Source organism: Pocillopora verrucosa, chromosome 9 (genome assembly GCF_036669915.1).
Source record: "Pocillopora verrucosa isolate sample1 chromosome 9, ASM3666991v2, whole genome shotgun sequence".
NCBI lineage: Eukaryota > Metazoa > Cnidaria > Anthozoa > Scleractinia > Pocilloporidae > Pocillopora > Pocillopora verrucosa.
In genome coordinates this window covers 10509529-10522253 of record NC_089320.1, presented here as the reverse complement: position 1 = coordinate 10522253, position 12725 = coordinate 10509529, and the positions used below count along the sequence as shown (strand labels likewise).

The 12725-nt window shown below is 38.6% G+C and overlaps 1 protein-coding gene and 1 long non-coding RNA gene across 2 annotated transcripts; both read right to left on the bottom strand.

Moving 5' to 3' along the window:
• Window positions 1-2386: 2386 nt before the first annotated feature.
• Window positions 2387-11446, bottom strand: LOC131793916 (uncharacterized). The gene is made up of 3 exons (XR_010718889.1): window positions 11319-11446; window positions 3854-4216; window positions 2387-2519 (listed from the first exon to the last, which is right to left on the bottom strand). It is a non-coding gene; the product is annotated as an uncharacterized lncRNA (long non-coding RNA).
• On the bottom strand, window positions 8959-9537 carry LOC136283289 (uncharacterized). The gene has a single exon (XM_066171850.1). It carries the CDS (start codon window positions 9535-9537, stop codon window positions 8959-8961), a length of 579 nt encoding a protein of 192 aa, XP_066027947.1.
• Window positions 11447-12725: the final 1279 nt, after the last annotated feature.

The following is a 12725-nucleotide window of genomic DNA, read 5'->3' as shown; positions in this document are numbered from 1 at the left end:
GTTCGCTCCCTCCACCGCATTGGTACGGGAACTCATATCCAGCTAAGAGTTTATCTTTTAAATGTTGACCAGCGGCTTTCCAGCATTTCAGAGCCGCACACAAGAAAAATGGTTTTCTTGTATCAGACAAGGACCTGGTAAAGAACATTTTCACTCAGTCTTTCGAATTGAAATTAAAGAAAGTGAAAAAGAACTTCTTTAGGGTGATTGATGTTAGGGTGTGAAGACTTAACGGAGTCATCTCACGCACTGATATGACTGTGCAAAGTATTCAGAATAATCTATCCAGGGATTTTGTGGAATTCGAACTCGCGACTTTGACGATAACATCGCATTACTCTATACCGTGAAATCAATGAAACCATCAAGCTACGTATAACAGAACCCACGTGGATCGATGAGGTTCTTATTTCCCATTAAACTAGAAAGATTTATTTCAACCAGTAGCACGGTTGCAAAGTTAACCGAGTTGAACTCCGCGACGGTAGAGACGCTTTGACGCCTTTCAATTTCACTGGGGCTTCATAGATTAAGATTTCTTTTAAATAATTTTGTATCACAACATTCACTTCTTCGCCGGCTATATGGATGACTCTTAGTAGTGTTGGCAACTTGAGATATTTCGTTGGTATATTCTATTGTGAAAATTGTTCGCATACATTTAGAAATAAATGTCTTCAGGGCAAAATATTTCAACATTTCTCAACATTTAATTATTTGAATAGCTGGGAGAAACGGAAGCAATAAGTTCTCCCTTTAAAATCACTGCATAAACCGCTACTTAGCAAACTTCAATTTCGAAGTGAGCTTAGCGACAGCTTGTTTGTCATCATCCGATTTTATGTAGGCTTTAACACAGTTACTCCAATAGTTTGCCACTAAGCGAGATAGGGCAAATCGTGGGCAAAAATCTAATTTTCAAATTTTAATGACAATAAAGTAGCAATTATATTAGTGTGGGAAGGTGGTGGCCCCATGATTAACGAATTGGACTCGGAAGGTGTTGGTCTAACTCCCGTTTGGGTTAGTACGTTGTGTTCTATAGTAAAATAGTTCACACTTGCAAAAATCTGATTTTCAACTTTTAATGACAATAAAGTAGCAATTATATTAATGTGGGAAGATGGTGGCCCCATGATTAACGAACTGGACTCGGAAGGTGCTGGTCTAACTCCTGTTTGGGTTATTACGTTGTGTTCTAGAGTAAAATAGTTCACACTTGCGGTGTCCCTCTCCATCCAGGATTCTGAAGTGGGTATCAGCAGACCTAAAACAATACGGGGCGGCTTACGATGTACCAGCACCCCATCCAAGTGGATACACCTACTATAAGTTGCTTGACGCTACAACAAAAAGAACTGTACAGCACTCGATTTCAATTTACTTTAAACTAGTAAAGGGATCCAAATCAGGTAGATTATCTTATCTATATCATGCTAGCGAATTCGTCTGTCATCCACAGCCCTTAATCAAGATTTCAAGAGCCATCTTACTGAAGAAAATTTAAAATTTTTTTATTGTAGTCTATGATCAAATTTTAAAAGCAATGTGGTATGCATTGTGCACTGTAAAAACTTGGCCAGAATTTGATTACCTGTGCAATCCGTGCGAATCCTACGCATCTTTGTTTAAGATTGTTTCCTGTTGAAAGGAAACTTTTGACGGAAAAATGACTCAAGATATATATATATATATATCTAGCCTTATGTTAAGTGTTAAGTGACATACACTTGATAAGTTAAACTTGGCAGTTTTCCCATCTAGAGGCATATATTGGATCCAGCGAACACGAAGCCACGCATCGTAAATCAGCATAGCGTTGTTTACTGTTTTAAATGTGATTTGTGTGATTCAAATTACGTCGGATATACGACGCGCCATTTGTTTCAACGCATTGCAGATCATCGATACTCTGTCATTGGTCGCCACCTGAGAGATGCCCATGGGAACATTGACTTACTCAATGAGAGCCAGTTTAGAATGCTCAAAAAATGTGGCACGAAATGGGATTGTCTTGTTTATGAAATGTTGTACATAAGAACAATAAGGCCCAATTTAAACACCCAGAGCGATTCCATTAGGGCCAAACTCTTTGTTTAACTTTTAACGCTTTGTAATTTATTCACCGCTTTATTATATATATACTCGATTTTATTTTATTTATTTTAGTTTACTTGATAATGACGTTCTGGAAACGTCGAAACGTCGTGTCATGCTTTATAATATTTTATCGCAGATTTTTATTGTCAAATGCTTTACCAAATCTTTACTTATTCGTATTTTGATGAAGGAAAATTTAAACGGAAAAATGACTCACGATATTTTTATGTCCAGTCTTATGTTAAGTGACGTACATTTGATAAGTTAACCTTAGCAGTTTTCCCATCTAGAGGCATATATTGGATCCAGCGAACACCACAATCTGTGGTGATTAACATTGCTGCAGCAATTGTACGTCACGCCATTGTACTGGAAGGGAATGGCGCAGTACTTTCCCGAAGTTGTTCGACGATGGCAAACTAAATAACAAATAACAGCTGTAAGTGACCAGTCCGGGCCATGGACAGTTTTATTTATACCATGACGTTATGAAACATGGCGTCATGGTTCAAATTTTTAAAACTTAGGCTAGCCCCACATTTTAATACCGCATTTTTGTCTCTGATATTTATGACCCTTGGTGCACAGTTCACTTGAAAAAGCACAGAAAGAGCTTAACGTCAAGAGCAGTTTGAATGGCGTCGGTTGAAATTTGTGGGAGCAATCACAATTTAAAGTCGAGCTGCGATGACTTGTGTGGGGAGGCTGAGGACACATGCAATCACTATCATGAAAATTTTAGGTATGTACGATCTAATCTACGTTGGTTTAGTCCGAGTGCACAGCTGTTGTTGTTGTGACTTGTTGTCTTAGGCCGTCATAGTGTCATGGCTTCTTCCAGCTATCTACTTTCGCAGTATTCCTAAGGATCCTTTTGTTTTCAATTTCAGCTCATGGCTAATCATATCTCATTCTTGAGAACAGTCTGTCGACGTAATGACATAGGACTGTCAGGTAAGACAAAGCTCATTCAAAAATGAGCTTTCGGTTCAATTTAAAATAATATCGACCAGGACTCTGAAGAAATTCATCTCAAACGGGTCAGCTTGGTATTCAAAAGAGTGCTTTATCGAGTCCGGGAACACTCATATCAAAAAAATTATTCCAACCTAAAGCGATTAATTTTTGTGTACAAGTCATCGTGAACAAGGCTTCCCATGAGTGAAGAAAGTCACCCTTCAAATAAAGCAAACAAATTAAACAACTGTTGGTTTAAGCTGGTCGAAGAGTGTTCCCTGAAATTCTCGCAAAACTACTTCTAATACAAAACATGTCCTTTAACATTTATGTGGAAATTGCAGATGAGAAAGTAATGGTCGGTTGCTACCTTCCACTCAGAAAAGAAACCCCGACGGCAAATTTGTTAAGTTTCCACTTGGAACTCAACGCTGCTCTCATACGTGAAATTCCAACTGAAAATATCTATTCATTTTTAAATCGACGTCCTCCTTGGCGTTGTCGTTCTAACGAAAAAGCTAAAAAGAAAAAGTATGGTCCCAATCCTCTGTCGGCCATATCAGTTTGCTTTGGTTTTGTTTAGACCAATCATACACGGGAAATGGTATGGACAACTTTCATGTCAAAGTTAACAGACCTCGCTTAAATCAAAGCCAATATATGACTTTCTCATCTGTCTTAGGACTCGCCAAATACGGAGAAGGATATTACATAACTTTTTAACTGGTTTAAAATTACGCCTGATGACTTATTGCTAAGATTCTCTGTCTAGGAAAACAACAGCAGCGAGACTTACCACATTTCTTCTCTAATGGAGAGCAATGTAACCCCGAGCCACATTCCGAGTCTTGGTTGCACAGGTATGGTCTGAGGATATTCTCCATGTAGTTTGAAAGTGCAGATGAAATCATATCCTTCGGATGGGAAGTATGTGTCTTGTCATTGAGATCGCATATTTTGTGCTTCTGATAGAAATTAATGCTGTGGCAGTCGGGATAATCCACGCACAATAACGCACATTCTTCTATCCTCTTAGCTGGTCTGATCGCAATTGTGTGGTTCTTCAGGACTCGATCTTGTATGGAATAAGATGCGTCACAACGATTCGCTGATGTTGTAGGAAACCAACAGATTATAATAAGGAGGCCAGTCCTCATTCCTGTAAAAAATTACAGTAATCGACGTCACGATATTTGACAGTTATTTACCGTCGTAGAGGTAATGATAATGATAATGATAAGGGATTTATATAGCGCTAAAACTAAAGACAATATTCAGAAGCGCTTTACATAAGTTAAAGTTCTATACTAATTAAAATTAAAATATTCAAGGCAATAAACATTAGAACTACTGAAACAAACTGAAAGCTTTCCTAAATAGATATGTTTTTAGTTGCTTTTTAAAAATGGCGAGGCCACTACTCGTTCTTATAGTTAATGGCAACGAGTTCCATAAAACAGGTGCAGCATGAGCAAAGGCCCGGTCCCCAAGTGAAGAGCAGTTGGCTTTTGGAACGAACAGAAGAGATTGAGTAGACAAGCGAGGAGCATAATTATAATTAGTAGCTGGTTTCAGGGACAAAAGATCTTTAATGTAGGGAGGACTTTAGTTGTGTAATGACTTGTAAACAAAGAGGATCAATTTAAACTGAACTCTGAACGTTACAGGGAGCTAATGTAGGTCGATAAGCGCAGGTGTGATATGATCAAATTTTGAAATCTGAAAAATCACTCTAGCCGCAGCATTCTGAACTTTCTGTAAGCGATCGAGTTGATATTTAGGTAGACTGAAGAGAAGTGCGTTAGAGTAATCAAGGTGTGAGGATATAAAAGCGTGGACCAGTCCTAGTCGATTGAACAGTAAGGAATTTTCTGATCTGTCCTATGTTGTATAATCCGCGAAAAACCTTGCTACAAATCTTGCCTATATGAACGTTCATTCGCATATGGGCATCGAACCAGGATCCAAGGTTCCGGACGCTTTCTAAAGGTTTAATGAGGGTGTCACCAATAATAATAGATTCAATAGATGTTTTTTCAAGTTGTTTAATTGGCGGGTGTCAATAGTTAGAAACGAAGTTTTTGCGTCGTTTATCATTAAATGATTAGCAATAAGCCAGAGACAGCGTTAATTTCGGAATGGATAGAGCAAGGTCGGAAGGAAAGGTAAATCTGGGTGTCGTCAACACAACCATGGACGGAAAGGAGATGCTGAGAAATAATGTTGAAGAGGCGGGAGACGTAGAGAGTGAATGAAATAGGCCCCATACAACTACCCTGGGGGACTCCACAGTTCAGATTAAAGTCATCAGAAGTCTTATCACCAACAAGTATAAGTTGTTTGCGACCGGACAGAAATGAGTTGAACCCATTTAAAGCAGTCCCGACGACTCCGAATGTTCAATGGTGTCAAAAGCAGCACTAAGGTACAAAAGTACGAGAAGTGTCACTGCTTTATTTTCCATACTCATTAAGATGTCGTTTTGAACCTTTAATAAAGCAGTTTCTGTCGAGTGATACTTACGAAAGCTGGACTGGAATTTAGGGGAGGGGCATTTTTTTCACAGTGGAAGAGAAGTTGTTGAAGTGCAGCCTCTTCCACTACCTTAGAAATGAATGAAAGATTAATGACTGGACGGAAATTTTTACAGACCAAATCAAGTCCAGGTTTTTTCAGTAGAGGAAAGACAACGGCGGTTCTCCAATTTTCTAGAACGTGACCACGGAGAAGAGAGAGATTTACCATCTCAGTGATAGGGAGCGCTAATACATCAAGACAGGACTTCAGTAGCCATGTAGGAACAGGATCCAGCCGACAAGAGGTATTGGAGGATTCTTGAACAATCTTAGACACTTCTTCGATGGATAGCGCGGTAAAACTCTCCAGATTCTCCTTAGGAGTAACAGGAATGAGTCGAGGTTCTTAAACTAGAAACTTGTCAAGATTTTCTTTTATGATTTCAATTTTTTTGAGGAAGAAGGTGCCAAATTCGTTTGCTAGCTTTGTGGGGTCAATGTGCTCTGGGAGAGTCGTCTCAAGTGATTCCCTACACAAAGAATTAACCTTACGAAATAACTTGCGAGAGTCACCCGCACACTGATCAATTAGGTTTGAATAATAATTCACACGTGCAGATTTAAGAAATGCAGAGTTCTGATTACGAACTTTATGGTAATTATTCCAGTCACCAGGGAGGTCAGTTTTCACTGCTCTCTTTTCGAGGCGACGACGTTGACGCTTGAGTTGTTTAATGTCATCATTAAACCATGAGACCTTTGGACGATTAATCATAGTCCTTGTTTTAAACTTATCCAATATGTCAATAAGGGTCTTGTTAAACCAGTTGGAGAGTGCATCAATGTTGTCCCAGGGTACGCCTGCACAAAGCATAGAAGAGGCAATATCAGCTGAGAACGCAGCAATATCAATACTTTTGAGTTTACGAAAAGTCAGTTTTTTGCATGACAAAGCTGGTCGTGAGAAACCAATAGGACACTGAATAATAAAATGATCGGAGATGGGAAAAGTAGTTTTAGGGGAAGCAAGAACAATATTATCTGAGGAACGAGTAATAATTAAATCTAAGGTACGACCCGATAAATGGGTCGGGCCCGAAACGTGTTGCAAAAGACCGAACGTTTCCAGTAAACATTCTCTAAAAACTGAGAGAGTTCATCGGAAAAGACAGAGGTAGAAACGGGGTGTAACGAAGAATATGGAGGTCGACACACTATCACATATCTCATAGAGCGATCGTGCATTTTAACAGTCCACTCCGAAAATTCAAAGGATTGTATTTCTTCCCATCCACTAATGAGACTTTGAGAGAGTCTCGAAACAGAATCCCGGTACCGCGATTTTCTAGGAAAATTCTTGAAGGAATAGCCAGCCACAGATAACTGAGCAATACTGACGAAGTCAGCGTCATTCAACCAGGTGTTGGTAACGGTGCAGAGGCCGTTGTCATTTTCAACGACGTGGTCAATGATGCTCTCGATCTTATTCCTAACAGATCTTGAATTGAAGTCCGCAAAGTTTAGAATTGAACGCGGATTAACGAGCGAATTTGCATGAAATGAGGAGTTCGTCGAAGTAACATTAGAGGATACGTTATTGTTTGTGTTCACAGATGTGATGACGCAAAGGTTATGTGAAATGGATCCTTTATGCAAATTATTGGTTCCTCGGCTAGCGCGTGGATAAGAAACCAGGGATTCAATTCTGTGAATATTTCTAGCTTTCCTTTCTCTGACTCGACGGCCAGCGCGGCATCTCCTGTAGGTCGATGATAATGGCGATGAACAAGGCCAGTAAGAAAATCGATGAAAGACGTCTGAATAGTAGGAACCACAAATTCCAACCTGGCGGGTGTCAGCATTATTCGTAGACAACAGTTTATTACCTGGATACGAGACCAGGCCAGAAACCGTAGGTAGGCAGGTTAGCAGATAAATTGGTTTCTTTTGCAAGGGACCAGGATTTAGCTCAACATCCATGTGGACAGTTAAATCTTTTGGTAAAACCAAACAGGTCGGACCATGTTTGTACCAAACTGAAATAGGCCGCTTCGGAAACTTTAGCTCTTGGTTATTCTTGATAAAAGATGTCTTTGCGTTGAACTTGGTCAATATTGGATGGCAGAGGCCTTTAGGTTGCCATACCATTGTAAGAATTGTAAGATATAAAACAAGTTCAGAAGCGAAATAAAGCGGCAAGTACGAACATAAACGGCTGCCATCTTGATCGGCGCTTACATTACCAATATCAAATAAAGAGGTGAATAGGAGTGGATATTTATTGAGCTGCGTAGTGGCTCGGTAAGTATCCACGACTTTCACCGACACAGAGGTAAATGATCGTTTTTGTGTATAACACATTGAAAGCAAAATATCTATTAATTCCGGTTAATACACCGAAAAATGGTCGGAAATTGGACTCTTGACGCGCGATTCTGTCTCTTTGACAACTGCTCGGAGATAAAAATGCTCGCTAATCTCTTCCAAACTAGCCAATCAGCACGCGTGCAAAGCGCTATTTACTCCCCTGCGGTATGAAATACTGATGACTATAATATTCCTTTGAGAAACTAGAGACAACTTTTTAAAGATATGTTTCTACTTGGGCTTTTTTTCCACTAGACCAATTTCAACGTTTATGACAATGAAAGTGAAATGTTAAGCAATATAGCCGAAACGAGTACAAACGAAAAGAGGCTAGAGAAGGAGGACGAAAAATCAGATGCGAAAGGACAAATTGCTATGATAAACTCATTAAACGAAAAATTCCCCTTCAAAAAACTAAGAAGAATTCGATCCCCAATTCTTAAATATAAGAAACATGGCACCGAGAGCTAATCTAAAAAGTAAGTGGAATAAAAGTAAGAATAAATAATAACGAAATAATCTTACTACCCAAATGGAAAAGCAGATATTTAGGAAGATCGAACAAGAGACGGCAACCACGAAATGAAGTACCGGCTGTTAGGACTAGCGTTGTCTAGCTTGCCTTCTGGATGCGGATGATCCTAGGTAAATTAATTAACACGTATAACTTCCTGTCGTGCCAACGGGCATTTCTTTAATGATATTTTCATTGTTAGACCACATCATATTATTATAAAGTTCAGATATAACGCGCGCGTGTCATTGATTGAAAGAGCGTGTTTTATCGGAGTACAGAAGACGGAGCTAAGCTAAAGCTGTCACGCTATCTGCCATTTTGTACAATGTCCGACCATTTCCCGAACCTCTCTCTAACTTTTTTGTTGTTAAGCAATCAATCAATCAATCAATCTTTATTCCTCCTAAGATAAAAAGTTACATCAGCAGTTAGGAGTCTGAAAATACATAAGACATACTGTATATATATGCATAAAACATACTATATGAAATAATAGAAAGATCAAAAATTATATTTAAAGATAAGCCTATTTACAAAAACATTCTTAAATCTGTCAGTCTTTATATCTGGGCGACGAGCACTTCTGTTTCTGAGTTGGTACTTTGTTTCTTTCTTCTTCGGAATGATGTGACTAAGCGCGCAATCGGGATCCACTGAACGTAACTTGAAAATCTTCTTATCTGCCTTTTCTAAAAGTTCTCGAATGTCTATTCTCTTAGATGTGTATTTCCTTTTAAAGCATCTGTCCATGAAGTTTTGTATGACCGTGAGATCTGAGTCTATAGCGCCATAAACAGGCAGACCATAAGTGAAGTTTGGTAAAACTAAGGCGCTAATTAGGTGGTCTACTTCACCTTGACTGAAACCTTCCTTCCGTAAAGATCTTAGTACAAACAGACACTTATTTGCCTTAATCAACTTTGCACGTACTTGTTCGCTATATTTACAATTCTCTTGTAACGTAACACCTAAAATGGGCGGCTTCGTGCATTGCGGAATGTTATTAACTTGCGCAATATCCTGAACAAAACCTTTCTTGCGAAAAATAATTTCTTTACATTTCGACGGATTACAAATCATACTATTTTCCTTAGACCAAATTATAAACTGATTCACCAAGTCCATACGACAGAGGCCATTACTCCAAACGGGAACAATTGAAAGTGAAATTGCGGATAACGTGAGCATATACAGCCTAGCGTTCAAAGAAGAAAAAAAAACAAACGAACAAACCAAGAATGATGGATAGCAGCGTTGAGCAGTCATATTAACTGCTGAAGAGGTTTCATAATGTTTTTAGTAGGATCGTTATCCATTATTCAAATCTATACTAATGAGTTTCTCTGCAATTTCATTTACCTATCACGATACAACTTTAAAATTTTGTTTTCATGTCGCCCAAGGTGACATGCTGGTAGTTCTGTATTTGCAATAGAGTGGAAAAGAAGGATCCAGAACTTCAGTGAACACAATTTATTATCATAAATTATTAAGTCTGACACCCTCGAAATGTCAGACTGTAGCAGGTATCACTTTACGACAAGTTCCACAAAACATTCTCGTCTTTTTTTGGCAAAAATATAATCATAGAGAGATTTTACTGTATGCAAGAGTCGGAAAGTGCATCGACTTTACGACTAAAAATTTATTCTTCAAGGAACCCAGATGCTGGATTTTGATGCTTGGGCAGTGTTAAACAATAGAGCTGAAACGAGTGTAAACGAAAAGAGGCTAAAGAAGGAGAACGAAAAAACATGCGAAAGGACAAATTGCTACGATAGACACGTTAAACGAAAATTCCCCTTCAAAAAACTAAGAACGCTTATTGTTAATTCCCAATACTTAAAATGGAAGAAACATGCCCCAGAGGACTACGCGCCTTGCTGCGCAATCATAAATGTTTTATTATACTTCGATAAAATACAGGGTGTCTTGAATAAATAGAGCACAATATTTTTTTTTCCGTTTTTGGTCACGCTATCATAGAAGCATATTTTTTTGACTTTCGGCAAATCTTTTTCATATTTTTTTAAATAAAGAGCATTTTTGTGCTGGTGATATAGAAAGTAATTTTTTCCTCTGATTACACTTCAGCGGCACAGACACCAGAATCGAGCCTCTATGTACCACAGAAGATGTATAAAAATAAAAGCATCGTTGAGCTATCACTTCAACTGCTGAAGACGTTTCGTGATATTTTTGATAGGATCATTGCTAGGTAGCCTACGTATTAGAAATAAAAAAAACATTTGCTCCCACTGAGACAGACGTCTTTGTGTCTAAAGTTTTCCTGCAATTTCATTTACCGTTCCCAAAATAAATTGAAATAATTTGTTTCCATGTCACCTTAAGTGACATGCTGGTAGTTCTGTACTTGCAGTAGAGTGGAAAAGAAGGATTCAGAGCTTCAGCGTACATAATTTATTTGAATCTGACATCCTCATGATGTCGGACTATAGCACGTACCACTTTAGAACAGGTTCCCTGACAGAACATTCTCGTTCTTTTTTGCAAAAATATAATCATGGAGAGATTTTAGTGTATGCAAGAGTCGGAAAGTGCATTGACTCTACGACGAAAATTTGTTTTTGAAGGAACCCAGATGTTGGTGTATTGATGTTTGGGCAGTGTTAAACAATATAGCCGAAACGAGTATAAACGAAAAGAGTCTAGAGAAGGAGAACGAAAAATCAGATGCGAAAGGACAAATTGCTACAATAAACTCATTAAACGAAAAATTCCCTTTCAAAAAACTAAGAATTCTTGTTAATTCCCAATACTTAAACTATAAGAAACATGGCACCGAGAACTAAATCTAAGTGGAATAAAAGTAGGAATAAATAATAACAAAATAATCTTACCACCCAAATGGGAAAGCAGATATTTAAGAAGATCGAACAAGGAGAGACGACAACCAAGAAATGAAGTACCAGCTGTTGGAGAGAGCATCGTTGATTTCGAAGTCTTAAGCTTGCCTTCTGGATGCGAATGATCGCGGGTAAATTAATCAACACGTATAACTTCCCATCATGCTTTCGGGTGTCTCTTTAATGATCACGTTTAACTGCAAATAATAAATATTTCGAACAAATTGGCCGCCAGATCAACCGACTCCCAGAAAATTAAACTAAAATCACTGTAATGCATTTGTCTTCGCTACTTAATGTGTTTTAAAAGGTCACGCTTAAGATTCCTCAAAAATGGGATCAACGAGTAATATTCTACGAGGTTGTTGTTCGGCAAATTTCTGAACTATAGCATCGTAATCGACTGGCTTTTCTTAATGAATACTCCTTAAAGCTAGGCCAAAGAGTCTCTCGGTTGTCATCGTGGTCCGTAGGTAGCCCTTGACTTGTTTTAAAGTGCTGTTTGAGCGTTCGTTATCAGCTGATGTTACTGGAATTGTACATGCAATTCGCAACAACAGCAACAACAACATGTTCGGAAAGATGTCGGGATCACAAGCCTGTAGATAGACAGAAAGTGTAATCAATAGAGCCGTCATTTGTTATCCTAAGGGAAATTTGAATAAAAACAATTTGAGTTACTTCGAACCTGAAGGCAGGTTGAAGCGCGTCTCGTTTGTCTGTCTCGGATTGCCAGTTCTCATCCAAAGATCCGTATTCAATGTCGAGAGGTTGTGGGCTTGGGAAGTCTGACATATACATCTAGGAGACTTCAGCTATGTCTACATTTGTGCCCGCTACAATGGCGCTTAGCACAAGACCAAGCAATCCTCCGAGTGGACCCAAATCTGAAAAAAAATCCCTGTGATAAATGAGCTTGTTTGTTCAATCATTCATTATATCTTTAAATATTTAAGGTTAAGTAATTAAACAGTCGAGCGTTTGATAATTTATATAGATTACCTTGAATACATTTCTTATGTGATACGGTCTAGGAATGGAATGAACAGATCGCGGCGGTAATATTCCTCAGGTGTGTCATGGGGTGCATTTACCCTATGTTGTTGTCTTGACGCCGTTCTTAGAGCGCCTGGTTCCGTTCCCAGCACTGAACTGATCTCCACACTAAATTCATGACTAGCATGCTTACCTTCCTAAAGACGTATGACAAATTTCCTGTTGCTTCCCCCTTTTGGACATAACTCGACCGACTTCAAATCGAACACTGACTCCTTTGGGAAAAGTAATTCTCAATTGAGCGCCGCTGGCAATTCTTAACTTGATAGTACTCTTGAATACTGTAACTCTTTCAGTTTCAAGAAAGATTTATTGCAACAATTCTCTCACTTATACAATAAATCT